Raw genomic sequence first — 25772 nt, 5'->3', positions numbered from 1 at the left:
AAACAGCACTGCATTCACCAAGTCACTTCTCAGACTATATTCTTCTGCAATGAAAAAGATCAGGGCTATATATTAACAATTTTATATAAAATTTTCACTCCAGTATTTTGATGTGGAGTAAAGCCTGAAATATGGTAAATTTTTCCATTTGCATTAGATTAGATTCTAGTCTGGACTTTCTAAGGATAAAAAAAAAACAACAAAAACTTGAACTCTCACTGAAAGATTTGTCATATTTACTACACTCAAATGGCTTCTCCTGGGTATGGAATGATGTTGAATGAGGGGTGGAATATGACTGAATCTTCCCATGTGCATATGTTTATTACATTCATAGGCTTTCTGCATGGAATGAATTTGATGCTGAACAAGGTAGTTTCTTTGAAGGCTATTTCACATTCATTACAGTGGCAGAATTTTATTCCAGTATGAATTCTCCAATGGTGACTAAGGTATGAAAACAGCATGAAGCATTTACCACACTCAATATATTGGTAGGTTTTCTCATTGGTATGGGTTTGCAGATGTTGATGAAGTTTTCCTACATTCATCACATTCAGACGGTTTCTGTCTGGTGTGGATTCTCTGATGATGAATAAAGGTTGAGCTGTGACTGAAGGCTTCACCAAATATATGATTTCTCCCTGGTATGAACTCTCAGATATTGAAGGAGGCCTGAATTTGACTGAAGGTCTTCCCACGTTCATCACATTCATAAGGTTTCTCTTTGGTATGAATTCTTGGATGTTGAACAAGGTGTGCTCTCTGACTGAGGTTCTTTTCCCATGCATCACAATCAAAGGCCTTTTCTCTAGAGAGGACTTCTTGTTGAAGAACAAGATCTGAGCTATGATTGAAACTTTCCTCATAATCATTACATTCATAGGATTTCTCTTTCCCATGAATTTTGTGATGCTGAATAAGGCATGAAGTTTGACTGAAAGCTTTTCCACATTCATTACATTTGTGTGGTTTCTCTCCTGTGTGAATTCTTTGATGCTGAATAAGATGGGAACTCAATCTGAAGTCTTTTCCACATTCATTACACGTATAGGGCTTTTCTCTGAGATGACTTCCTTGATGTTTAACAAAGGTCAACCCACAATCATTGTATTCATAGGCTTTCTCTTCACAGTGGACTTTCTGATGTTCAACAAGGTAGGAGGTATTATAGAAGTCACTGCCACATATAGTACACTTACAGGGCATCTCTCTGTGAATTTTCTGATGTTGAGTAAGATGTATACTACGACTGAAGACCCTTTCACAATTACTACATTTATAAGATTTTGCTCTAGTGTGAATCCTCTTATGTGGAGTTATGTCCGAGCTCTGACTACAGGATTTATCAGATGCTTCACAGGATTTATCAGATGGTTCACATTTATAGGGCTTTTCCCTAGTGTGTATTCTTTTATGTCGACTAAGACTTGAACTCTGACTGAAAGATTTTTCACATTCTTTACATTTGTAGGGTTTCTCTCTGGTATGAATTCTCTGATGTCTAGAAAGGGCAGAGCTCTGATGGAAGACTTTCTCACATGTATCACATTTATAGGATTTCTCAGTGGCAGAAATGCTCTCACATTTACTAAGGTGGGAGAGATCCATTAAGCTTTCCTTATATTCACTACTCTGAACATCCTGTATTAGATTTATTTGTTCATGTTTACCAGCAGCTGAATTCTGGTTTACGCCCATATCATACTTATCAATGTCATCAATATTCTGTATTCTAAGAACTCTCTGATCTGTATCAAGGGTAGAGTCCAGACTGAAGCTTTTTTCAGGTTCATTACATTCATTGTTCTCACTGGTGAAGGTTTTCTTGCTGATTGTTATTTGCCTAAACTCTCTCTCCAGGAAGAGAAATTTCCTTAGGATTTCCTGAAGCCTTTCTAATCTGTCCTCAGGTTTAGACATTTCTCTAGTCCCAGGAACTTGGGCAATATCCTTTTTGAGTCTTCCTACTCTCACTTTGTATGAATGTACTTCTTCCAAAATTTCCTGCTTAGGAATCAACAGCTTGTTCTCTTCTCTGGTCTCTCCATCTGATTCAATATATAAATAGAAAATGCAAATGTAATCTGTACCCTATGCTTAGGGGAAAACAAACAAACAACAACAACAACAAAAAACCCTCAGAGATGAGAAAACTAATCTAAAATCTACTAAAATGAGAGAAGTTTATTTACTCAGAAGTACTCGTACAGAATCTCAACAGCAGATATAAGGGCATGACTAAGAGCAGTGATGTAGTATCCAAATTGTTCAGGGTATGGTGCAAACAGGGTTTTCAGCAGAGCAAGAAGGTAGTCAATTAAGGTGTTTCAAAGGAGATAGCAGGGAAATAGTTCAAAAAGAATTATAGATAAGCAACTTGAGTAGGGACTCAGTACAACTTGTGGATGACAAGGGATAAAATAAATGCAAAGAAGTCATCAAAACTGAAGGGAAAAGGAAGGAGCTCTCTCCATCTGGTATACAGGCCGAGCTCTTCATTCTGATTGCCAAAGCGGCTACAACTCGGCTCCACAACTGGACTCTTATTTCCCTACTAATTCCATCTGATTGATTCTACCTTACTCACCTGAGCAGTCATCTCTTAAGACTTCTCTATTCTTAGTTTCCAGATCAAAGACCTGTAGATCTTGTTCCAGCTGGGAGATCCCATCAGGCTTGGGAAATGGAAATCCTGCTCATAGAGAAGGAAATGGGATGTGGCAATTTATCCCCAGATACTACACCAGCCACTTTTTCTCTTAACTAATGGCTAATGGAGAGAAAGTAAATTCTCACAAGACAGTAGGGAAGGCCTGGAGAGTGAGAAGGGCAAAGATCCTCTACAAGGATCTCCTATTGGTGCTCCAGAAATGGGTGTATTACAGGGCAAGTTGATGACTTTGGGAGAGGTTTTCATTTAAATAGTACTCAGACAAGGGAATCTGTGCAAGGGTGTTTATGTGTTTTCACAGAAGTGATCATTTTCACTCTTTAGCTGTTGCCTACAGATCAACCTTTGTATTAGACCTGGTCTACAAATATGAGACCTGGTCAAAAGGGAAGTCATCAAAATATAACTGCGGGACTGGAAGAAAGTGAATACTCAAGCACCTATTGTGTGGTGTGCTAAACTGCAGCAACAGAATCAGTGAAGACTGAATAAATGCTCTAAGAACCAATCTCAATTTGCTTCAGGGCACATGAGGAAACAAAAAAATAACACATTCTTATCCATTAGGAGCTTACACTCTTGTTTATTCGACAAACATCTATGGGGTGTCTTCTATAAGCAAAGTACCTAGAGACAGATACAAACTAACTATAATGTGATATTAAAGAAGAAAGTGCAATAAAAGTGCACTTCCACATAAAAACAGTCTTCTTCTGGCTTATATAATGAATTGCTAGGATCTAATCTCTTTCAAAGTAAAAGCAAGAAGCAGTCTGATCCTGAGGGGCAGAACTATTATAGTACTAAAGGGGCAGTTTTTATACATGTTCAGCCCAGAAAGCTTCTTGTGGCACACATACGAGGTGGTCTAGCTCAAGCCCCTCAAATCCAAAAGCCTTCCTCTCCACTTACTGAATATCTACACAATTTGTTATTGTTCTCTTATCCTGACATGTCACTATAAAATGTAGTTTATGGACTTTTATTTAATTGGTTTCAGGAATTATCATCCCTACTTTATTTATAAACTCTCATTAGCAGCGACAATATATCTTCTATCTTGCACTTCTTTTGGCTCATTTACTTAAAAGCTACTTATTGAATGCCAATTTTGTGTCCTAGTGTTAACATGTAACAGGTAACCAGTGTTTCTAAAAGGGCACTGGGCCTGGAAAATATTACAAACCAACAGCTGTCCTCTTGAGATTCCATGTGAGAGCCTATGAGCAGGCAGATGAGAACGGATACAAGAAAGGCTTTACTATGTTTCTGAATTCCTGCTGAGCATTAATAGTCTATTCCCCTTTTGGATGCTTATTTAGTTAAGGTCCTCCATACCAAATGAAATAATTTTTCAAATTAAAAAGTTAGTGTGGCATGAAGCAGCAAATATTTTGCTCAGAATTCTGACAACATAATTTGCAACTTTAACTCAGTATTAACTAAGGTGTTTCTAAGTATTTGATAACTGAAGCAAATTTTGGTTATTTACTCTATACACCTACGTCACCTACACACAACAATGTGGAAAAAGGGTTTGATTTTATTTATTAAAAAAAATTTTTGTTTAATGTTTATTTATTTTTGAGAGAGAGAGACAGAGTGTGAGCAGGGGAGGGGCAGAGAGAGAGGGAGACACACAATCCAAACCACAGTCCAGGCTCTGAGCTGTCAGCACAGAGCCCGACACAGGGCTCAAACGCACGAACCTGAGATCATGACCTGAGCCGAAGTCGGATGCTTAACCAACTGAGCCACCCAGGCGTCCCTGATTTTTTAACTTTTTTTTTTTTTTTAATTTTTTTTTTTCAACGTTTTTTATTTATTTTGGGGACAGAGAGAGACGGAGCATGAACAGGGGAGGGGCAGAGAGAGAGGGAGACACAGAATCGGAAACAGGCTCCAGGCTCCGAGCCATCAGCCCAGAGCCTGACGCGGGGCTCGAACTCACGGAGCGCGAGATCGTGACCTGGCTGAAGTCGGACGCTTAACCGACTGCGCCACCCAGGCGCCCCTAACTTTTTTTTAATGTTTATTTATTTTTGAGAGAGAGCATGAGCATGAATGGGGGAGGGGTGGGGAAGTGGGCAGAAGATCTGAAGAGGGTTCTGCACTGACAGCAGACAGCCCAATGATGGGCTTTAACTCACAAACCGTGAGATCACGACCTCAGCCAAAGTCAGATACTTAACTGACTGAGCCACCCAGGGACCCCAGAAGGATTTGATTTTAGACTGTGTCCAATGTAATGCAGTCAGGTATAAAAGAAAATGCCTGCTGGGCAATTAGAAATACAAGACCACAGTTTAGATGAGAGAACAGGGTTTGAAATAGACTTAAAGTCACCTGTATCATCAGCATCATTAAAATATTAAGCTAAGGTTTACTGCTCATTTCGTAGGTGCAAAGTACCACACGAAGAACTTTACAAATTTTCACTAACTTAATACTCATCCTAACTTTACAAAGTAGAAACTATTGTCATACCCATTTCCCAAATAAAAAAATGAAGACTGAGAGGTTAAGTAACTTGCCCAAGGTCACAATGACAGGTGAAGCTAGGGCTCAAAGCCAGTCTTATTTCAGAGCCTGGCTTTTACATAATCTACTAGTAAAAAAATAATGACTATGAATGAAATCCTTCCTCCAAAATTCGTACAGAAAGAGAACAGAGGACCAACACATTGACGATGGAGTAAAGGGTGAAAACAATAAAAATAACAGAGAAAGTTATTAGAATAATACATGGAGAGCCAAGATCCGACAGATTTGGAGTCGTGGATGTTCCAATTAAAAGGAAACTAAAAAAGATCACAATGTCAAAGAAATAAAACTCGGGGCGCCTGGGTGGCTTGGTCGGTTAAGCGTCCGACTTCGGCTCAGGTCATGATCTCACGGTCCGTGAGTTCGAGCCCCGCGTCAGGCTCTGTGCTGACAGCTCAGAGCCTGGAGCCTGTTTCAGATTCTGTGTCTCCCTCTCTCTGCCCCTCCCCTGTTCATGCTCTGTCTCTCTCTGTCTCAAAAAATAAATAAACGTTAAAAAAAAAATTTAAAAAAAAAAAAAAAAAAAAAAAAAGAAATAAAACTCTCCTTATAATAAAAATCCTAACTCCTTGGCAACAGTATAAGCAATATTCAATTTGAGGAAATTCCCCTATCAAGAAATAATTCAAACACGCTCCTGAAATTTGTTTGTATTTAAAAATCTGGTCTATGGGGCACCTGGATGGCTCAGTCGGTTAAGCATCTGACTTCGGCTCAGATCATGATCTCACGGTTTATGAGTTTGAGCCCGCGTTGGGCTCTGTGCTGACTGCTCAGAGCCTGGAGCCTGCTTCGGATTCTGTGTCTCCTCCTCTCTCTGCCCCTCCCCTGCTCATGCTCTGTCTCTCTCTGTCTCTCAATAATAAATAAACGTTAAATAAAAAAATATATAAAAATCTGGTCTATATCTCATATCACTTGCAGTCCTTTCCAAAAAAGCATGTAAGTAACTATTAGCCAGGTACTTACACATGTAATTTAATCTAATTTAATCCCTGGCACAAACCCAGAAAGGCATACGTTATTTTTCATGTTTTATAGATGAAGATAATCATTATCAGTTTAAATAATTTGTTCAGTATATCACAGTTGGGAAGATAAATCCAAGTCTGATTTCACAATTTACATTCCTTCCAAATCTACCATTTTAAAGGCCACAGGAAGCATGAAGGCAGGTTTTCTTGTCATTGATCTGAATGCTTTTTCCTAAATTTTAAAGTCAAAACTCTAGGCTTTCAAAATATGCATTTACTTTAAATTTTTCCTATCTAAAATTACTTTATTAAAGCCTTTTAATTAATTCTATTTAAACCTTTACAGTTCTCCAATTAGATTTATTTTTAACTTAATTTGGTCTTTAAAAATAACATTTAACTGAATCCAGTACTACACTATATGTTAACTAACTGGAATTTAAACAGAACCTTGGATAAATAACATTTAAAATTTACCTCATTATTTGGTTTGTTGCCTGAACCAGTTATGCTAAGATTTTTGCCACATGGAAGCTTTATGCCTTTCTTCTTGGTCCTTAATAAATACACAAATAAAATCTCTCCTTAGCAGTATTATTCTTGCATAGATACCTATTTTAGTGGAATGTACCCCTAACACAGTTTTCTTTTGAATGCATGCTCTTTCTGTTCCCAAACTGTACAGCCTTATGCACTTCTGTCCAATTTTTCATGGCTACTTCTAATTGTCATCAGAGTATTAGAGCCATAAGAATATAAAAAACACTATAGGGGCGCCTGGGTGGCTCAGGCAGTTACGCATCCAACTCTTGATTTCGGCTCAGGTCAAGATCTCACAGTTTGTGAGTTCGAGCCCTGCATCGGGCTCTGCACTATCAGTGCAGAACCTGCTTGGGATTCTCTCTCTCCCTCTCTTTGCCCCTCCCCAGCTCGGGCGCTCTCTCTCTCTCTACCTCTCAATATAAATAAATAAACATTAAACATACACACACACACACACACACACACAAAAGCACTCTATATACGGTTGGACTAACTGTTCTAAGGGGTAAAATAGTGAAAAAGAGCCTAAGTGTCAGAATCAGATCTGAGTCCTAAGCCTAGCTGTGACCTTGAGCGGATCACTTGACTTTTCTGAGCCTCAGTTTCCTCACGTATAAAATAGAATAATAACTACTTCACAGGGTTATGGTGAATTAAATGAGATATGTACAGTACCTCGTAACACGTTGACTCCTCAATAAATAGTAAATAGACTGGCAGTAAAAGACATTCTATACAAAATCATTTTTGTCCTCATGACATCAACTTCAAAAAGTAAAAGGTATGTGTCAAACACTTGCTGATTTATCAACTTATCAACAACCAGAATTTTGATAAGCATGTTTCCAATGATGTTATCTAAAAAGGCACCTGCCCACACTGCCTCTGTGTGAAATGGAATCCAGACCACTTTCCTGGTCTCCTGAACTAAGTCACAAATGACTCCCCTTTGGTGACCCTCAAGCCAGTAATCCACTCGTTGTCAATAGAATATGCTTCTTTTTAGATTTGGTAATGAAAAGTCTGATTTTTTACTTACTTTTTTATAGCTCAGCTGTTCATACTTTGTATATTTACTACTTTATAGTAGAAGCACTTATCCAAAAGGAACAAAGTTTTGATGTCTGCTGCAAATACAACTCTGAGCTACTGCCATGGGAAAAAGAACTTGATAGTGGGGTTGCTAAGTCAGGGACTGAATTATAATGTCCTTATTCTACAACACCAAACATTAAGCTAATTAAGTGTAAAATCTTAAACTTCAGGTGAAGTTTGCCGAGCCCACAAAAATGAAAAGCATCTCCTAATTTTTGTAAAAAATAATTACTGGGGCACCTGGGTGGCTCAATCAGTTAAGTGGCCGACTTCAGCTCCGGTCATGATCTCACGGTTCGTGGGTTCAAACCTCGCGTCAGGCTCTGTGCTGACAGCTCGGAGCCTGGAGCCTGCTTCAGATTCTGTGTCTCCCTCTCTCTCTGTTCCTCCCCTGCTTGCACTGTCTCTCAAAAAAAAAAGATTTAAAAAAATTTTTAAAAATTACTAAAAAGATGCTGCTGACTTGGTCACCAAAGCAAGTTGAATAGGAGGGCTTCTTGTGTGCATCTGTACCCATTAGGTGTGAGTGTGCATTCACGTCCTGTATATGTGCAGAGATGACAGAGAAAAAAATTCAGTCCAACAGCATGCTGTGCTATTAGGCTGATTAAAGTGCTAAGAAGTTTTTTTTTTTTTACTCCAAAAAGTAGACAGGTTAACTGTTGGAAATTATGTAATTATTAGATAAAATTAACAGTAGTTTACAATTACATATCACTTTACAGTTTACAAAATTGTTAAATATACATTCAGTTTAATACCCTGAAATAAGGAAATTCAATTCTTTTGCCCTCCCATCTCCCATCCGTGAAGGACAGAGCTAAGGAAAACTTGATCCGGAAAAGTCATATAAATGCGTCAATCTGTATAGCACCACAAAGAGTAAAGGAGACAAAGGCAGGGCCTTGGAAGGGGCCACAGGGACATAAAGGAGAAGACTAGAGTGTTAAATATGAGGAAAGGCCAGGGGTTGCAGGAAAATTAGGCAACAGAAATGGCAGGGTCACGTTCACTCAGAAAAGAACAGTGCACAGCATATGTCCCACATTCTAAAATAACATGAAAAGATCATAACTGAAGAGCTGGAGTTGAACTTTGTGGTTTCACAGAACACAAATAGAGGACCACCAACTGTGGCTTACGAATGAACTCATAACTCAGGTTCAAAATGCATCTGGCTGCAACGGAGGGCCTCCTCGGCCCTTCAGAAATTTAACAAAGGTCATCTGAGGAGCTGCAATTTTACATAGTGATGGCATCCTGAGAGCATCGATCAAGTGTTAATATCTTACAATCGTGGAAAAGGAGTTTCCGAGCGGGGCCGAGCAATATCGATGGGAAGCCGATACCTGGGCCATCTCTTGGAGATTCCTGCTGAAAGAACTGCAAGTGTTTCTCCAGAGAAAGCACTTGCCTGGGTATGACTCAGGGCCGGGCAGGAATTCACACTATGAATCCGGGTGGTAGGAAGGCGGAGAAGTATGCCTACAAAGATCAAAGAGCCAGGAATGGGAAACACACTAAAAACCTTCCAGTGGGCAGACTGCCTCCCCACAGATAACAAGACTTCTTTAATCCTGAGTGTAATCAAGGAGACAAAGGAACACCCTGGATGGCACCAGCATAGGCAAAGCCAAAAAAGGGGGGGGGGGGGAAGAGAGGAGGAAAGAGAGGGGGAAAGAGAGAGAGAGAAAAGAAGAGTGTGATTAAATATACTCATACATTAAAAAAAAAAAAAAGCAGCAGAGACAGGCAAAAAAGGAGGAAAGGGGGGATGTTCAAATCAAGTGGGCTGCCAATAGCCCTACAGGTTGCCTAAGCCCAGCAGCCTACTGTACCATCCAAATGACCCAGGAGAGACTCAGTTTAAAGCTGATACTTCTGCCCAGGGTGAGGTTACTTAGAACTACCATCTGGATGACTCACTGAAATAGACTCACAGTGAGTCAGGTCTTTAAATGAAATCTCTCCAACTCTGCCTGCTTAGAGGTGAATCTAGGAATGTTAAGAGGTGAGGGATTATCCAACAAGGATTTTAGCCTATCTTAAAAAAAAGCATTTCTTTTTCCAAAGAAAATGGAAAGCTTTCAGATACAGAGACAATGAATTACCAAGAAAGAAAGTGGTTGTGGATTGGGAGGCTCTAGGCTCTCTCTCATAAAAAAAGAAAAGATAGGGAAGTCAAGAACTTAAGCCAAGCACAAGCAAGTTTCCCTTTTCTAACAGGGAACAGATGTCCCACAAAAGCAGCAATCATTAATTACAAATAAGGAATAAAACGTCTCATCTTGAAACCCCCAAGGAAAACCCACTCCCAGAGGAGATGACCTTGAAGATGGAGGATTCAGAGGTTCTAAGACCTGGAATCTGAGCCACACTCTACGTTCTCAGAGACCTCACACCTCCTCAGAAACCAAGGAAGTAAAGAAATCCTAAAAGGTAAACTGAATAATAAGAAAGTCCTTACCCACTGAGACCACGTTCCCATAATTCTCTAACATCACTTCTCTGTAGAGATTCCTCTGAACAGGGTCCAGGCATCCCCATTCCTCTCGAGTAAGGTGCACAGCCACATCCTCGAATGTCACAAACTCCTGAAATAATACAGCCTGGCTGCGCTGGGGAATGAGGCCACTAGAGCATCATGGCCAGAAAATGAAGGAGATGACACAAAGAGGGTGTCCACTGTGTAGCAAAGCTGGGGAGGAGGGAGAAGAGACTAGAATCTAGGGAATAAGTTCCATAACCTTTAATATCTAATAAACGCCCATCACAGCACCAGGGATAGAGAAGGAACAGTGTTTACTGGTGGTGGTGGGGAGATGGGAAGGTGGTTTGTGTGAAGTCCAGGTCTCTGAAGAGGATCAATTTCCAAATTGGGGTCTGCTATTGAAAAAAAAAATTCAGGCAGGGTTTACGGATGGGTTGAGGGAAGGGCCACACTCGATCAGTAGCAACAGTCCCTGAGGAAAAGCAGAGGGTTCCTCAGCTCACCTGGTACCTGGCTGGCAGGAGCGTGGCTGCCTGGTCTCCTGGGCTTCCCTCATGGGGAAGAGCAGGCACCTGGGGAACAGGTGGAGCTGAGGGAGGAGAAAGGAGCCAAGAGTGAGAGCAGCCCTTCCCCAGGGCTCCCTGACAGAAGAGGGAGTCAGTGGGACCCTTCTGTACATCAACATTCTAGTAACACCAATCAACATTTATCAGGTACTGAGTGCATCTACTCTGCTCCTTCTCAGCACTGGAATGCCCTCCTTACCCACATTTAGACCTGATACAGGATTTTCTTAAGAAATCTGATATCTCGCTTTACTCTCATGACAGGACATTCCTCTAACAGAAGGGTAAGCACTATACCTGTTTTGCAGATGGGCAAAGCAAAGCATAAAGACTTGCAGTGACTTGTCCAGGGCAGAGGTTATTTAGTCAGCTTCTGACGCTTTCCCAGACCCTGTTCTGTAAATTCCATTAAGCCTTTATGTGAACTGGCACTGTCTCTACGACCAGCATGTAAGGCTCCCAAGAATAAAGAATGGTCACCTGTTTCCTCACCATCCTTTCCACAACACTCTACACGCCGTGGCACTCGCAGTGTGAGTTGCTGACACGTAAGTTATTTCAGGCACTGCAGCTGGCCACATGTAATCTCAGAGAAGGTTCTTACAAAACAAAAAAAAGTACCAGACATATCAACCTATCTATACGATTTTACATAAAGATGTTACTGTGGAGTCAATATGTGATGTGTGTACACGCATTGTGCTCAACCAAGGAATTAAATGGTTGGGTTTTTTTGGCCAAAATCAGCTTAGTCACAAACACTGCAGCTGCAACAGAATGGCAGGTGGCAAAGCTCGCAAAGTCATCAAGGAAGGAAGAAACTAAGTGAAAGGAACAGGGGGAGAGAGGGGCCCTAAACCTAAGAGGAAGTAAAAGCGAGGAGGCGAGGATTGTGAGATGCAGCAAAAGCAGCATTATCCTAGAAATGAATCTGGGATCAAGTAAAAGGTTGGACGAATGAAAAATAGCTAAAGCAGAGTGAATGCCACCACTCTGCCTATTAAAGAAAGAGAGGCTGTCCTTAATATAAGAGCCCAAGACCAGGACTGAACTGAGTCACATCTGTCCTTCCCTTCCAGACACCCTGGGGGCCATCTTCTTATCGAAGTTCTTGGCCTCCTAAGCACCAGGCCCGGGAGCCCCACTGCAACTCCCATTCAACTGGACTGAAGGGCTCTCTCTGCCTTACCCCCGTTGAGTTCCTGTTCCATGTCGGTGTCCTGCGCGAACTGAGGCTCTGGGGACAGACCCTCAGACTGGCTCCCCAAAGACTGAAACTGGACAATTGCTGATCCTGCTGCTTCCTGGGCTGGTATTTCCTCCATCCCTGTTCTGGAGGACAACGATCATCACTGCTGGGTGAGATTGGGAAAAATTATTGTAACAAGTTAAGACGGCCCATTATTTTACATCCTCCGGACTGAGCAAAGTATCTGACATGCTGTAGATACTCCACAAAAACAGCTACAAATGATTTACCCACCTAAACAAAACAACAGAAAGAAAAAAATGGAAAAATTTCCGTTTCAAATAGCTATGAACCAAACCATATGGTCCAAGTATGGTTTATTTAAACTCTCCACCAATTCAGAATTTGTGATATTTCAAGAAAAAAACAAACAAACAAACAAGAAAGTACAACTTAATAGAGTTCTGTGGAAAGTTTAAAATATTTGAAATACGCAAACTTCTTTCAAGGCTCAAGTTTGTACCTAGAAAAGTATGCCAGTTATGATTATTTATTATTTTTTCAGCAGACCCCTGAGAAATTATTTGGTAAACGCTCGGTCAGCGCACTTTGAATTACTAAACGGGCTTGACTAATAACAAAATTCCACTCAGGGGGTCAGACCCTTCGCCAACAGACTAGGTGGGCAGACCGCTTCCCACTGGCCCGACAGTAACCCTGGGAAGAGCTGCGGTTTTCAAACAGGTTTGGCCGGCGTCCTTCAAAGCCAAGGACGCGACAGGCTTCCGTCCCGCTTCCACAACCCTCAGAAAGGGCCCTCGCGCCCAGTCCTCAGAAGGCCTCGCCCGGCGCTGCCCTCCTCTCGCTTCCCTGTCAGGAGAAGACGCGATCCCAAAAGGGCGAGGGCGGGCCACAGAAACCCAGCTCACACCAGGGCAGAGTCACCGGGTCCTGGCGGCGGGGCCATCGGTTCGCTGGGCGTCAGGGCGAACCCTGACTGAAGGAAAACAGGCCCTCGCCCGCCCGCCCTGGAGCGCTCTGGGGACGGGAACCGCCGTCGACCGAGTTCCCGGGCGCTTCCTCCTCCTCCCCGGGAGCCTAACCTAGCCGCGACCCCGGGACTGCTACCGGGAACTCACCCGAAAGGAGGGGCAGGCCGAGCGGCCGTCCCGTCGCGGACACCCTCGCTCTAGGGGCAGCCCTGGGCTTTCCGGGGTCGCTCTAGACCGCTTGGAGGCCGGCGCTTCTCAGTGGCACTTCCGGAGGCGGAGTCCCGTGGCCGTGGGCGGAAGGTGGGCCCCGAATGAGGGCCCCCTGGGTGAGGGCCCCGGATGAGAGCCCCGGATGTGGAGTAAGTACCAGGGACGTGCGAGTGCGGGGCTCTTCGTTTTACTTCTCTGGCCCTGACCTTCGTCTGTGCTGACCCCGCCGGCAACGTCTGTAGCCATTGTACCAGTAATGACCAGGACAGCCCCGGGTTTGGGAAAGCGTCCTCGCGGGGTAGTGGCCCGCTCACGTCGTGCGTGTTCCGGGAGTGGAGGGGCAGACGTAATGGTCCCGCTTCTGTAAGTCAGTAGGTGGGGAACTAGTACAGGGGTACGAAATACACTGATTAAAGCGAGAATGGAAGGCTCTTGGGTCGTATGAGGACCACAGAAAACCGTGGGATCGGAGTCTATTAATGTTTTGGGCAGAGGGACAGGGCATTGAGGAAGTTGGGAGTTTCTTAGAAAAATTGAGACTGGAAGAGAGGTGCGTTCCTTGGGGGGGGGGGGGCGGGGGGAGAGACTGGACTATGCCGAAACTGGGATAAGTAAAGCGCGGAGCCCACGGACAGGCAGGCCAGGCGCTAGAACAGAAGTACCGAGGGCATTGTGACCTTCTGGATCCTTACAGAATGTGATGTCTTATGGTGGAACTGGATCTGCTAGGGACTGGCAAGGCTCTTAGTTTTCTTCTTTTTTAAAAAATATTTATTTAGAGAGAAAGGGAGAGAGAATTGCAAGCAGGCTCCACGTGGTCAGAGCTCATCATCTCACGGCTCCATCTCATGAACCCTGAGATCATGACCTGAGCTGAAAGCAGGAGTCTGATACTTAACCGATTGAGTTACCCAGGTGCCCCTGGCAAGGCTCTTAAAGAATAAAAAAGGGGATTCGCAAGGGTCTTCAGATATTACTTCTTTAAGATTACAAATCAAGTATTATCCTGTAGTGATATTTGACATTTCAAATTAAATATAAGAAAATCCACACACAAAAAAGTGTGGCATCGTATATGCTTTTTCAAATTACATCAGTCTCTGGGATGTTCTGATCTGCTTACCCTTTCTTTCCTTTTTGAGTGTCATTGATCTAATGCAACTTTCTACTGTGACACAATCTCTCTAGTCTACGGTATCCGGTGCAAGGGAGTCAGCATCACAGAAGATGCACTGCTTAGTCAATTGCTTGCTGTACAGCAAGTTAGAAACTTCTTGCGTTGAACAGAAATATACTCCCTAGTGATACCTGTTGTTCCTGTTGAGGTCCTTGGGAAAATAGATGACACATTATTTCTCCTTTTCATTAACATCTCTTCTAATATTCTAGGATAGCTATAAGTTTGGAGTTCTTTCCTGAGTTGCCATTTCTCCACAAGTTGTACCTTATTAGCAAATTATGGCAGTGGTGCATTTGTGTCTTGAGTTTTAGCTGACTCAGGCAGTTTGCTCCAGTAAGAGGACAATAAGAGGCACTCTCTTAGAAGTCCATTTCTCTCCCGTAGGCATCAATCCCTAACAAAGAGTGGTAAGACTATTATTTTGCAGGGTGCCTGGGTGACTCAGTCAGTTAAGCGTCCAACTCTTGGTTTTGGCTAAGGTCATGATCTCAAGATTTGTGAGTTTGACCTCATGTCAGGCTCTGCACTGACAGTACAGAGCCTGCTTGGGATTCTCTCCCTCTCTGCCCCTTCCCTGCTCATGCTCTCTCTCAAACTTAAAAAAAAATTTTTTTAAGACTATTATTTTGCTTTTAAGCAAAATTTTCTTTCAGCAGTTCTTCAGATGACAGAGGTGGCAACAATTAACCAACTTACAAAATTTGTAATTTTTATCTTACACTATGTTACTTTTTTGTTAATGTTTATTTTTTTTTTTGAAAGAGAGAGAGAGAGAGAGAGAGAGAGAGAGACAGAGCATGAGTGGGGGAGGGTCAGAGGGAAAGGGAAACACAGAATCCAAAGCAGGCTTCAGTCTCCGAGCTGTCAGCACAGAGCTTGATGTGGGGTTCTAACCCACGGACTGTGAGATCATGACCTGGGCCGAAGTCAGACACTTAACCAAATAAGCCACCCAGGCGCCCCTATTACTAGGGTTCCCAAGGGTCAAGCACTTTATTAATTTTTCCCATATGTCCACCATTACAGTAGGCATGAATAGATACAAAAGAAGTAAAATATTACAGTAGAACTGATACATGTTCTAAATATGGGTTTGTCTTCCCAGACTGCTTTGTCTCCATAGGCACCATCATCTGAGGGTTTGTAGAATGCCTTATCCATTAGACCTACCTTAAATCAAGGAATCCAGTTTATAGTCAAGGAGGTCTGACAATGAACTTGTAATCACAGAATTCATGGTTCTTACTCATCACCCAGAAGCAGCTAGCCTGATAGAACTATGGAATGGCATGTTGAAGACACAGCTAAATTACACCTTGGAAAATTGGGGAGCTGTCCTCCAGGATACAGTATATGCAATGATATGCATTGAACCAATAACATATATGGTGTTGTGTCTCCACTAGAAAGACTACTTGGGTATAGAAACCAACAGGTTGAAACAGAAGTGGCCCCTATTACCATAATATTCAGTAACTCACTGGTGGAATTTGTGCTTCCTATCTTCAAACCTAGAGTCTTCTGGGTTATGGTTCTGATTCTCAGGAAGAACATTTCTAGAAGATATATTAAATGTTCCAGTGAACTGGAAGCCAGGCGACTTTGAGTTCCTTGTGCCAGTAGATCAGTAGGCAATGAATGGAGTAATTATAAAGGCCCCCACAGTCCCTGCCACACACACTACATAAATACAAAAACATACCCAGCTGTCTGCATTCAATAGCCTATCTTCCTGAACCCTGTAAGTACTTTAGTGTAGGAATGGGGCTTGGGGGCAAAGGGGAGAGGGCAGGGTTTAGACAAAGAAGAAAAACAATGTATAACCATGTAATGGCTCTTAGAGACAACTTGGAACACTGGAAGGAGACTTGAGGAAGTATGTAGAAGTTCTAGGACCAAGAGGTCTTTAAGGAGGACCGTAGTTTAGTGAGCCAGTCAGTGATGAAGGAGCAAAGATTTACTCGAGTGGTTTATTGAAGAGTCATGGGGAAGTAGAAAGAAAACTGACAATATCAGCAAGATCAAAGAGAATGGGATATTATTTAGGGCTTGGAAGGTTACTCAGAGTATCACCTAGTCATTGGTACCCTCTGTAGCATGTGGCTCTTCCTTTTGTGGGTCTTCCGTTGTGCTCAGACTTGTCTTGGAATTTAGAGTGTGTCAGTCTTTCAAGGTCTCAGTTACAGTTTTATAAAAGGTGAGGTATCTTGATCTACTCTTAAAGTAATGGTAAAAGCCATAATTATTGTGATAACATTTTGACAGCAAAATTCGACTTACTGGGGATTCCTGGGTGACTTCAGGTAGTTAAGCATCTGGACTCGATTTCGGCTTAGGTCATGATCTCATGGTTGGTGAGTTCCAGCCCCGTGTTTGGCTCAGCACTGGTAGTGCAGAGTCTGCTTGGAATTCTGTCTTCCTCTCTGCCCCTCCCCTGCTCGCACGTGTGCACTTTCTCTGTCTTTCAAAATAAATAAACATTTAAAAATTTTAATTTAAAAAATTCGATGAACTGTAGCAATTCCATTATTATTACGCCGAAAACTCCCTGGTAGTTTTAGCCAAGCTCAGAATCTTAACTGTCTAGTACTGGAAAGAATGTCTATTGCCCATAGATGAAATTTTTGAAACTACTACCCATTCAAATGACAGTACGTAATCACGGTCTCCAGAGAAGCAACGACTTTGGTTTTGTGAAACCATTCATTCTTGACTTCACTTTGCTATTTCTTTCTACATTTTTGTTTCAGTTCCTCTGACACACAAAATCACTAAGTAGTCGTATGGTTTAATAACTAGAATTCTTAGGATTATTGCCATCAGTAAGAAAAAGGAGAAACATAAGTATCTGAGAAGAATGGTAGCAAAGGAAACTTAAGCCCCCTTCACCAGGCTGCGAAAAGCTGAGCTAAGGGGAGAGATCCCCAAAGCCGGACAATGCCGTCAGTGGGGAACAAGGCCACAGTCCTCCCGCGTTCCTAGAGAGGACCCCTCTTCTGAAAGAGGTGTTGACGCACTTCCGGCTTCTGTGGGACTCACAGATGTGCGCACAATCAAGGTTGTGACGAGCAGAGGGTGTGGGTCCAAGTGCGCCGCCCTTCGCCACCTCCCCGCAAGAGTCACCTCCCTTTTCTGCCCCAGCACCCCCAGACGTCTCCGGGGTTCACGGTGAGACGTGGGTCCGGCCAGGGTGGACGGGTGGGGACAGAGGTGGATATGTACAGCTGTGTTCCGCGACTCCTCTCGCCATCACCGCCCCCCGACGGGGTGGAGGGTCCATGTCCCTGCCCTGTGTTCCGACTCGTCCGTAGGGAGCGCCGTCTCTCTCTGCAGAGACAGCTCTGGATCCAAGCGGAAAAGGCATGCGTTTTGTTTTCCGGGCTAGGTTGAGATGCCTCTGGGACCGGGAAGAGGCAGTCCGCTGAGGGCTCTTCCTGGGCCTTCTTTCCTTGGTTTTCACCCCAGGGGATAGTGGAAGACAGGATCCGAGGCCAATTTCTGTTTCCCCAGTTGTCCGTATTTGCATTCCTTCTGGTGAGGGCTTCCCCACCCCCACCCTCATTCCTAGACATCCTGAATATAAAATGAGGAAGACTGGAAGCTATCAAGCACCGCGGGTTTTTACCAATTTGTTAAGCTTCGTAAATGTGTGCAGATCACTTGAGCTCACCTCCAAGCCCACCACCATTAATGGTGGTAATTAGTGTTTGAAACCTAGTGAGTAAAGTTATTTGGATGCAGTAGGAAAGATTACACACACCTCACTCTTTTCCCTTGCAGTTTCTGAGCTTTATTAATTTTTTTATAGTGTATTTATTTTGAGAGAGATGGAGACAGCACCAGTGGGGGAGGGCACAGAGGAGGGGAGGGCACAGAGGAGGAGCGAGAATCCCAAGCAGGCTCTGCACTGACAGTGCCCACGCACTGACAGCGCAGAGCCCAAATGTGGGTCCCAAACTGAGGAAGGGTAAAATGACCTGAGCGGAAACCCAAGAGTCGGACACTGAACTGAGTCACCCAGGCTCCCCTGAACTTTATGAATTTTAAATGTATGATTTTATTTTATTTTTTTTTTAATTTTTTTTTCAACGTTTTTTATTTATTTTTGGACAGACAGAGACAGAGCATGAACGGGGGAGGGGCAGAGAGAGAGGGAGACACAGAATCGGAAACAGGCTCCAGGCTCCGAGCCATCAGCCCAGAGCCTGACGCGGGGCTCGAACTCACGGACCGCGAGATCGTGACCTGGCTGAAGTCGGACGCTTAACCGACTGCGCCACCCAGGCGCCCCTAAATGTATGATCTTAGACATCAGGTGGATTTTTCAGTTGTGGGAGGTAATTGTGCTTGACTTGAAGTGGTGAGTAATGAAGGGGGTCGTGAGGATGCAGTGGAAAATGTTTTGGGCTACTAGAAGGCCATTTCCAGTGCTGTGTCTGACACCGATTAGGATGATTTTGAATAAAACCCCACCAAGTGGGGTTCATTCATTTTTTCCTACGTAAAATTAACTAAATTATCTCAAAGGGCCCTTCCAACTTGTAAATTCATTGATAAATGAATTTAACTGAAAAATCCAGCTGGGCCAAACCTAATGCCCCATCTCCATTTCCCACACTGCCACCAGAAAGATACTTACATTATTGGAGAAGGTGTCAGAGGACCAAAGGAAACACTTAGAGATCAGTGTTGAAGAGATCCTATGCAGTCAACCCAAGTTGTGGAGAATACGTGGAAAGCAGATCAATGAAACCTTACTGTTTGCTGGGGGATATATAAGTAACTTACCCATAGACGCATAATTTATTTATGTACCTTAAGGTTGTACTGTTATAATATTCCTCCCATTCTTACTCAGATGTTTTACAAATAACTTCACAGTCTCTTAATTTATAAATGGCATGCCCTTCCAAGTGTTGAAATACCAGGCCTAAAATGAATTTGTTGAACTTTCTACAAACGAACACAAAATTGACATTGTATTCAAACATATATTTTAAATGTCTACGGGTTGCAAGGAACTACATAAAGTGACTGAAGGGCAACGATGACAGCAAAAGACAAGTCTACTCTTGAGGGGCAGTTTAGGTGAGATAAGGCATGAAAGCATTACAAATTAAATTTCAGGGTAAAAGCTATCAAAAAATTACATCTATCAAACTAGAAATGGAGACAATTCAGTGAGTCTAAAGTCGAAAGAGGACTAGGTGCTGGGATCATTCAAGAAATGTAAAATAAAACCCAGTCTTTCTGTTGCTCTGCCCAGAATATGAGCACTACCACTCCATGCAGGTCTGTTCAAGGGAGGAGTGACTCTGTTCCTGACCTCAGCCCTCTATCTTTGAGTTTCACTTCTTGGAGTTTCACTTCATTTTGATTCATACTTCCACCAGGAGGGAACATGTCTAGGAACGTGTGCTTCCCCCCGTCCCTGCTTTTAGAACTTTGACCCAGATGGCAAAGACCAAGGTGCCTTTTCCCTCATCTTTAAATGGCAGAGACAGATGGAATTTTCAGCTCTATCACTAAAAATGGAGAGAAATGAGGAAAGAAAATTTAATAGTTGGAAGGTGAAGATAAGAACAGCAACACAAGTGCTAACAATGTAAGTGCTATGAGATGGGGACCAAAAAATGGGGCTATCAGGAAAGGCTCAATGGGTTTCAGTATTTTTAAAATATAAATACATGTTTTAATTTTTTTTTTTCCTCTGTGCCCCAGTGGGTAATCCTGTCCACCATACTTGGATGGTCACTTTAAGAGTGACCAGATTGCTTTTTTTTAAAAAAATGTTTTTTAATGATTATTTTTGAGAGAGACAGAGCACAAATAGGGGAGGAGCAGAGAGAGAGGGAGGCACAGAATCCAAAACAGACTCCAGGCTCTGAGCTGTCAGCACAGAGCCCAAAACGGGGCTCAAACCCACGAACCATGAAATCATGACCTGAGCCGAAGTCGGACGCTTAACTGACTGAGCCACCCAGTCGCCCCCAGATAGCTTTTTTTATAGTGACTAGGTGGCAGTGTGGCAGCACAGGACCCTGGGCTTCAGACTTGGGTTTGAGTATTGAATCTACTTCACTGTGTTGTTAGCACATTAATCTTTCTCAGCTTCTTAAAATAGGGGTACTGGTATCTTTCGTAAGGTTCCCGTGGGTATTAAATGGGCTGTATACATAAAATAATGTGATGTACTGAATCTGCCCACACAGCTAACATGAATGGCAGTTATTCGGCATCTACCGTGGCATGCCATTGGATTTAGTGAATTGTCTTCATGCTACTTGGATGAGATGTTAGCAGCATGGCAATACAATGTTACTTTTTCATACTGCTATTTTAAATTTTTTCTGCTCAGCAGGATAGCAAAAACTGACCTCATAAAACATCTAGGACCTTATTTGGATCAAGTGAGCCAGTTCTTCGAACCTGAACAATGACTGCTGAATCAAGGGATACCGCAGATTTGTCTCCACAGGCCACCCAGGAGGTGGAAGGCATAGTGATAGTGAAAGTGGAGGCGGAAGATGTAGATGAGGAAGGCCATTTTCAAAGGGGAAGAAATAGCATAGAATTATCCCCACAATTTATTAGTCGGTCCACAACCATGAATGAGAGAGCCTTATTATCATCATATTTGGTTGCCTATCGAGTGGCAAAAGAGAAAATGGCTCACACGGCTGCTGAAAAAATTATTCTTCCAGCATGTATGGATATGGTACGTACAATTTTTGATGATAAATCAGCTGATAAATTAAGAACTATACCTCTTAGTGATAATACGATATCTCGTCGAATCTGTACAATTGCAAAACATTTAGAGGCAATGCTTATTACACGGCTACAGTCTGGTATAGATTTTGCAATCCAACTTGACGAGAGCATGGATATTGCAAATTGCCCAACACTCTTGATTTATGTCAGGTATGTGTGGCAAGATGACTTTATAGAGGACCTGTTGTGTTGTTTAAGTTTAAATTCACTTATAACGGGATTAGATTTATTTACCGAATTAGAAAAGTGCATTGTTGGTCAATATAAATTGAACTGGAAAAATTGTAAAGGAATTTCAAGTGATGGAGCAGCAAATATGACTGGGAAACATAGCAGGGTTATTGAAAAATTGTTAGAAGTAACACATAACAAGGCTCTTTGGAATCATTGTTTTATTCATCAAGAAGCTTTGGTGTCCAAAGGAATTCCACCAGGTCTAATGGATGTATTGAAAAACGCAGTGAAAATTGTTAATTTTATTAAAGGAAGATCCTTAAACAGCCGACTTCTTGAAATATTTTGTTCAGAGATTGGAGTTAACCATACCCACTTACTGTTTCATACAGAAGTTCGTTGGCTGTCTCAAGGAAAAGTATTGAGCAGAGTATATGAACTCAGGAATGAGATTTACATTTTTCTCATTGAAAAGCAATCTCATTTGGCAAATATTCTTGAAGATGACCTATGGGTAACAAAATTGGCATATTTGAGTGATATTTTTGGCATTCTTAATGAATTACATTTGAAAGTACCGGGGAAGAACAATGATATATTTCAGTATCTTGAATGTATTCTAGGATTCCAGAAGACATTATTGTTGTGGCAAGCAAGACTTAAAAGCAATCGCCCTAGCTACTATATGTTCCCAACACTGTTGCAGCATATTGAAGAGAACGTTATTAATGAAGACTGCTTAAAAGAAATAAAATCAGAGATATTGATGCATCTCACTTCTTTGTCTCAAACCTTTCATCATTACTTCCCAGAAGAGAAATTTGAATCAATAAAGGAAAATATTTGGATGAAAGATCCCTTTGTATTTCAAACCCCAGAATCAATCATTGAGTTAAACTTGGTGCCTGAAGAAGAGAATGAATTATTGCAGCTCAGTTCATCCTTCACACTGAGGAATTATTATAAGACATTAAGTCTATCAGCATTCTGGATTAAAATTAAAGATGAATTTCCACTGCTAAGTAGAAAGAGCATATTGCTGCTATTACCATTCACAACTACCTATTTGTGTGAATTAGGATTTTCCATCTTGACACGATTAAAAACAAAGAAAAGAAACAGGCTCAACAGTGCACCTGACATGCGTGTAGCCCTATCTTCATGTGTTCCTGACTGGAATGAACTTATGAACAGGCAAGCACACCCATCGCATTAAGTGTGATGAGATGCACTTAATGAAAAGTGCTATGAAATGTGTTTTTTGTACTTTTTAAGGGTTTCTTTGGTAGATGGTATTTATTAATAAAATTATATTTGGAATTTACATTTCATTTTCTATGTAGTATCATTTCATGAAACTTGTTTCTGTTACAGGGGTTATGTGACTGTGTATCCAGAATAATGATATGAAATGTTTTTCTGGGGATTACTGTAAGTTTTGAGAACCCTCTTAGTACATAGTCTTCTACTCAGATCTGTGCCCCTGTCCACCACTGCTGCCTTGCTTCTTCCTTTCAGGCAGAGCCCCATTCAGGTTCAGTTTCTCCATCTCTCTGTGCTTATGTGCTCTTCCTTTTTTGCTCTAATTCCAGGAAGTGACTCTTTGATACTAATCGTAGTTTAACACCATTCTCAAACTTTTTTTTTTTTTTAATTTTTTTTTCAACGTTTTTTATTTATTTTTGGGACAGAGAGAGACAGAGCATGAACGGGGAGGGGCAGAGAGAGAGGGAGACACAGAATCGGAAACAGGCTCCAGGCTCCGAGCCATCAGCCCAGAGCCTGACGCGGGGCTCGAACTCACAGACCGCGAGATCGTGACCTGGCTGAAGTCGGACGCTTAACCGACTGCGCCACCCAGGCGCCCCTTGTTTTTTTTTTTTTAAAGCGTGGCCATGTGTTATAATTCTAGCCAATGAGATACATATGTACGGCGCTCTGTCAGGATATTTTGGTGAAAGTATCGCTTGCTTTCAAAGGGACACAAGAGAGAAGACCGTGATGGGGCATAGTTTTTGACTTTCCCAAATCCCTCCTTAAAAACTAGGACAGCAAAACAAAACTCAGGGACATCACTACAGCAAAACCAGGTGACAGGGTACCACCAACAGTTAAAAAACTAACAAGGTTTCAAGCTATTGTGTAAAAAGGAAGCAGAGAGAAGCAACAAGTGTCTGATAGATTTGAAAACTGCAAAGTAATCAACAGGTAGTCATGCAAAATTTCAGTGAGTTACACTGAGAACAGCTTAAACCGTGAGTTCGCCCACTTCAGTATAGGGTGAGTTTTAGGGGTTGGTGGTAAAGTCTGGCAGCAGGGTGGCCTTGTGATAGAATCCAAATTGAGTAAGGGACAGGAGAGACCCAAGTCTTCTCTCTTTGTCCGTAAGGATTGCTTTGTGTGGTTTCTCCTGCCTACAATCAAGGTCTCTGGCTTTTGATTAGTGACAAGTGGCCTTTGGCCAAATTCCAAGATACAAGTTTACAGCAGCACCATCCTTGTGGGCCGTGGCAGGTTAGGAGGAGTCTATCTAAAATCCTGCCGCTTCTGGATCAAATACCTGCTTCCTTTGTGTCTCCTCATGATGATATAACTGATACATGTATCTCACCAGCACCATTTAACCAGGGACAATTTGGAATTGCATTGACCACTTTGGGAAAACAAGTTTCCACATCCCAGTCACCCATATTTATCTAGGAAGATGTTGAAATGGGGAGTGAAGTTCACATAACTTGCTGCCAGAAAGATAATTAGAAAGCTATGAAAACATCAGAAGCAGACCTTTTCTCTCACTGTAGTGTAGAGCACTATCTATGCTAGGATTTAGGAGACCCCGGGCTCCAGGCTCCATTTCAGAGATAACAAGTCACGGTCAAATATCTCTGTGCCTCCACGTCTTCATCTGTCAGATGAGGACTGTACTGCATTGGAGAAGAGGCCTTCAAGGGAGTAATTAAAGTTAAATGAGGTCATAGGGTTGGCCCTCATCCATAGGACTGATGTCCCTGTGAGAGGAGGAAGGGCTACCAGGAGTGCACGCACACAAAGGAGAGGCTGTATGAGGACACAGCAAGAAGACAGCTGTCAGCAAGCCAAGGAGAGAGAGGGCTCCGTAGACCAACTCTGCTGTCACCCTGATCTCTAGTTTCCAGCCTCCAGAAGTGTGAGAAAATAAATTTCTGTTTAAGCCACCCAGTCTGCAGCATTTTGTCACCTCAGCTGGAGTATACCAGCATACCTCCCAAGGTACTGAGCACAGAAAGAAGCACATCCTCAGATGTACAACAAATGTAACTTTTGTGTTTCTTTTAGAAACAAGATTTTAACCCCAATGGATTAAGCTGAAAATTTATCTAGACGGTGACTGGTTTGTGCTAATGCGGTCCTATTTTCTCCTGGTCACACTTACAATCAGTGATACATACTGTACTTGTATTATTTCCCACCAAGGATAGAACAGTTGCTATACTGCACCAAACTCATGATTTATTATGCTCAGAGGTACCAAGAGACAGAAGTAAAGAGGTAAAACTGTCCTTGACATCAATTCCAAAACATAATTTTTTATGTGCTATATCTTCTGTACCTCTGTAGGTACTTCTTTATTACCCTTAGTTTTTCTCCCTGTATCATTCTGATTTTGAATAGTATCTCTTAGTTCTTTTAATTTTTTTAATCTTTATTTATTTTTGAAAGAGAGACAGAGTGTGAGCAGGGGAGAGCAGAGCAGAGAGAGGGAGACACAGAATCCGAAGCAGGCTCCAGGCTCTGAGCTGCCAGCACAAAGCTCCACGCGGGACTCAAACTCATGAACTGTGAGATCATGACTTGAGCAGAAGTCGGACGCTCAGCCGACTGAGCCACCCAGGCACCCCTAGTATCTCTTTAGTTCTACTACATGTGAGCTGATAGATTCAGATCTGTGGTCCCCCCCAGTTTGTGTAGTTTCCTTCTTCTGGACCTTCTGTAGGATATGATCTTTCTCCTTAGGTCCAAGCCACCAGAACTGCACTTACTGGTGAAGTCTTTCTAGGATTCTGTACAAGGGCAGAAAAATGCTAAGGTCTTATGTTTTGTTTCCAATGCCTTTCCTGGAAGATCCCATCGTTTAGGTTTGTCAAAGCACAAAGCTGGGCTGGGTGGGGGCAGGGGAAGAGGCGCTTCTCTCCATATCCTGCTGGGGCCATCTCGTGACCCCTTTGCTACCTGAAGACCAGAGCTCCGAGAGCCTGAGCAGAACACCAGGCCTTCAGGACCCCTACACATCCCGGAAGCCCACTGGAAGTGCCTCACAGTCCCACCCTCCCACTCCCCCTGATTCGTGGAGGTCTCGGTGGTCTTGGTGACTCCCTGAGCCCTCTAC

At 42.5% G+C, this 25772-nt stretch overlaps 1 protein-coding gene across 7 annotated transcripts; it reads right to left on the bottom strand.

The window, feature by feature from the left end:
* Nucleotides 1-398: 398 nt before the first annotated feature.
* ZNF655 (zinc finger protein 655) lies at nucleotides 399-13434 on the bottom strand. 7 transcript variants are annotated; one of them, XM_058710468.1, is made up of 6 exons: nucleotides 13216-13434; nucleotides 12077-12242; nucleotides 10825-10910; nucleotides 10298-10424; nucleotides 2591-2695; nucleotides 399-2051 (listed from the first exon to the last, which is right to left on the bottom strand). In XM_058710468.1, exons 2-6 carry the CDS (start codon nucleotides 12210-12212, stop codon nucleotides 658-660), a joined length of 1848 nt encoding a protein of 615 aa, XP_058566451.1. In that variant the 5' UTR covers nucleotides 12213-12242; nucleotides 13216-13434; the 3' UTR covers nucleotides 399-657. The 7 variants fall into 7 exon arrangements, with proteins under 7 accessions (XP_058566451.1, XP_058566450.1, XP_058566452.1 ...); XM_058710467.1 differs by having other exon boundaries at nucleotides 12077-12239; XM_058710469.1 differs by lacking the exon at nucleotides 13216-13434 and adding an exon at nucleotides 13006-13201 and having other exon boundaries at nucleotides 12077-12239.
* Between the last annotated feature and the right edge of the window lie 12338 nt (nucleotides 13435-25772).

The sequence above is a fragment of the Neofelis nebulosa genome, chromosome 18 (genome assembly GCF_028018385.1).
Source record: "Neofelis nebulosa isolate mNeoNeb1 chromosome 18, mNeoNeb1.pri, whole genome shotgun sequence".
NCBI lineage: Eukaryota > Metazoa > Chordata > Mammalia > Carnivora > Felidae > Neofelis > Neofelis nebulosa.
The sequence above is the reverse complement of the archived record's forward strand: the minus strand, read 5'-3'. Positions and strand labels throughout refer to the sequence as shown.

Excerpts from the sequence above, each read along its gene's own strand:
- ZNF655 (XM_058710468.1), bottom strand. The coding sequence starts at position 12,212 with ATGGAGGAAATACCAGCCCAGGAAGCAGCAGGATCAGCAATTGTCCAG. Across the intron at positions 10,911-12,076 it reads GGAACAGGAACTCAACGGGG|CTCCACCTGTTCCCCAGGTG; the intron begins GTAAGGCAGAGA and ends CTCCTCCCTCAG. Across the intron at positions 2,052-2,590 it reads CTTAAGAGATGACTGCTCAG|ATGGAGAGACCAGAGAAGAG; the intron begins GTGAGTAAGGTA and ends ATATTGAATCAG.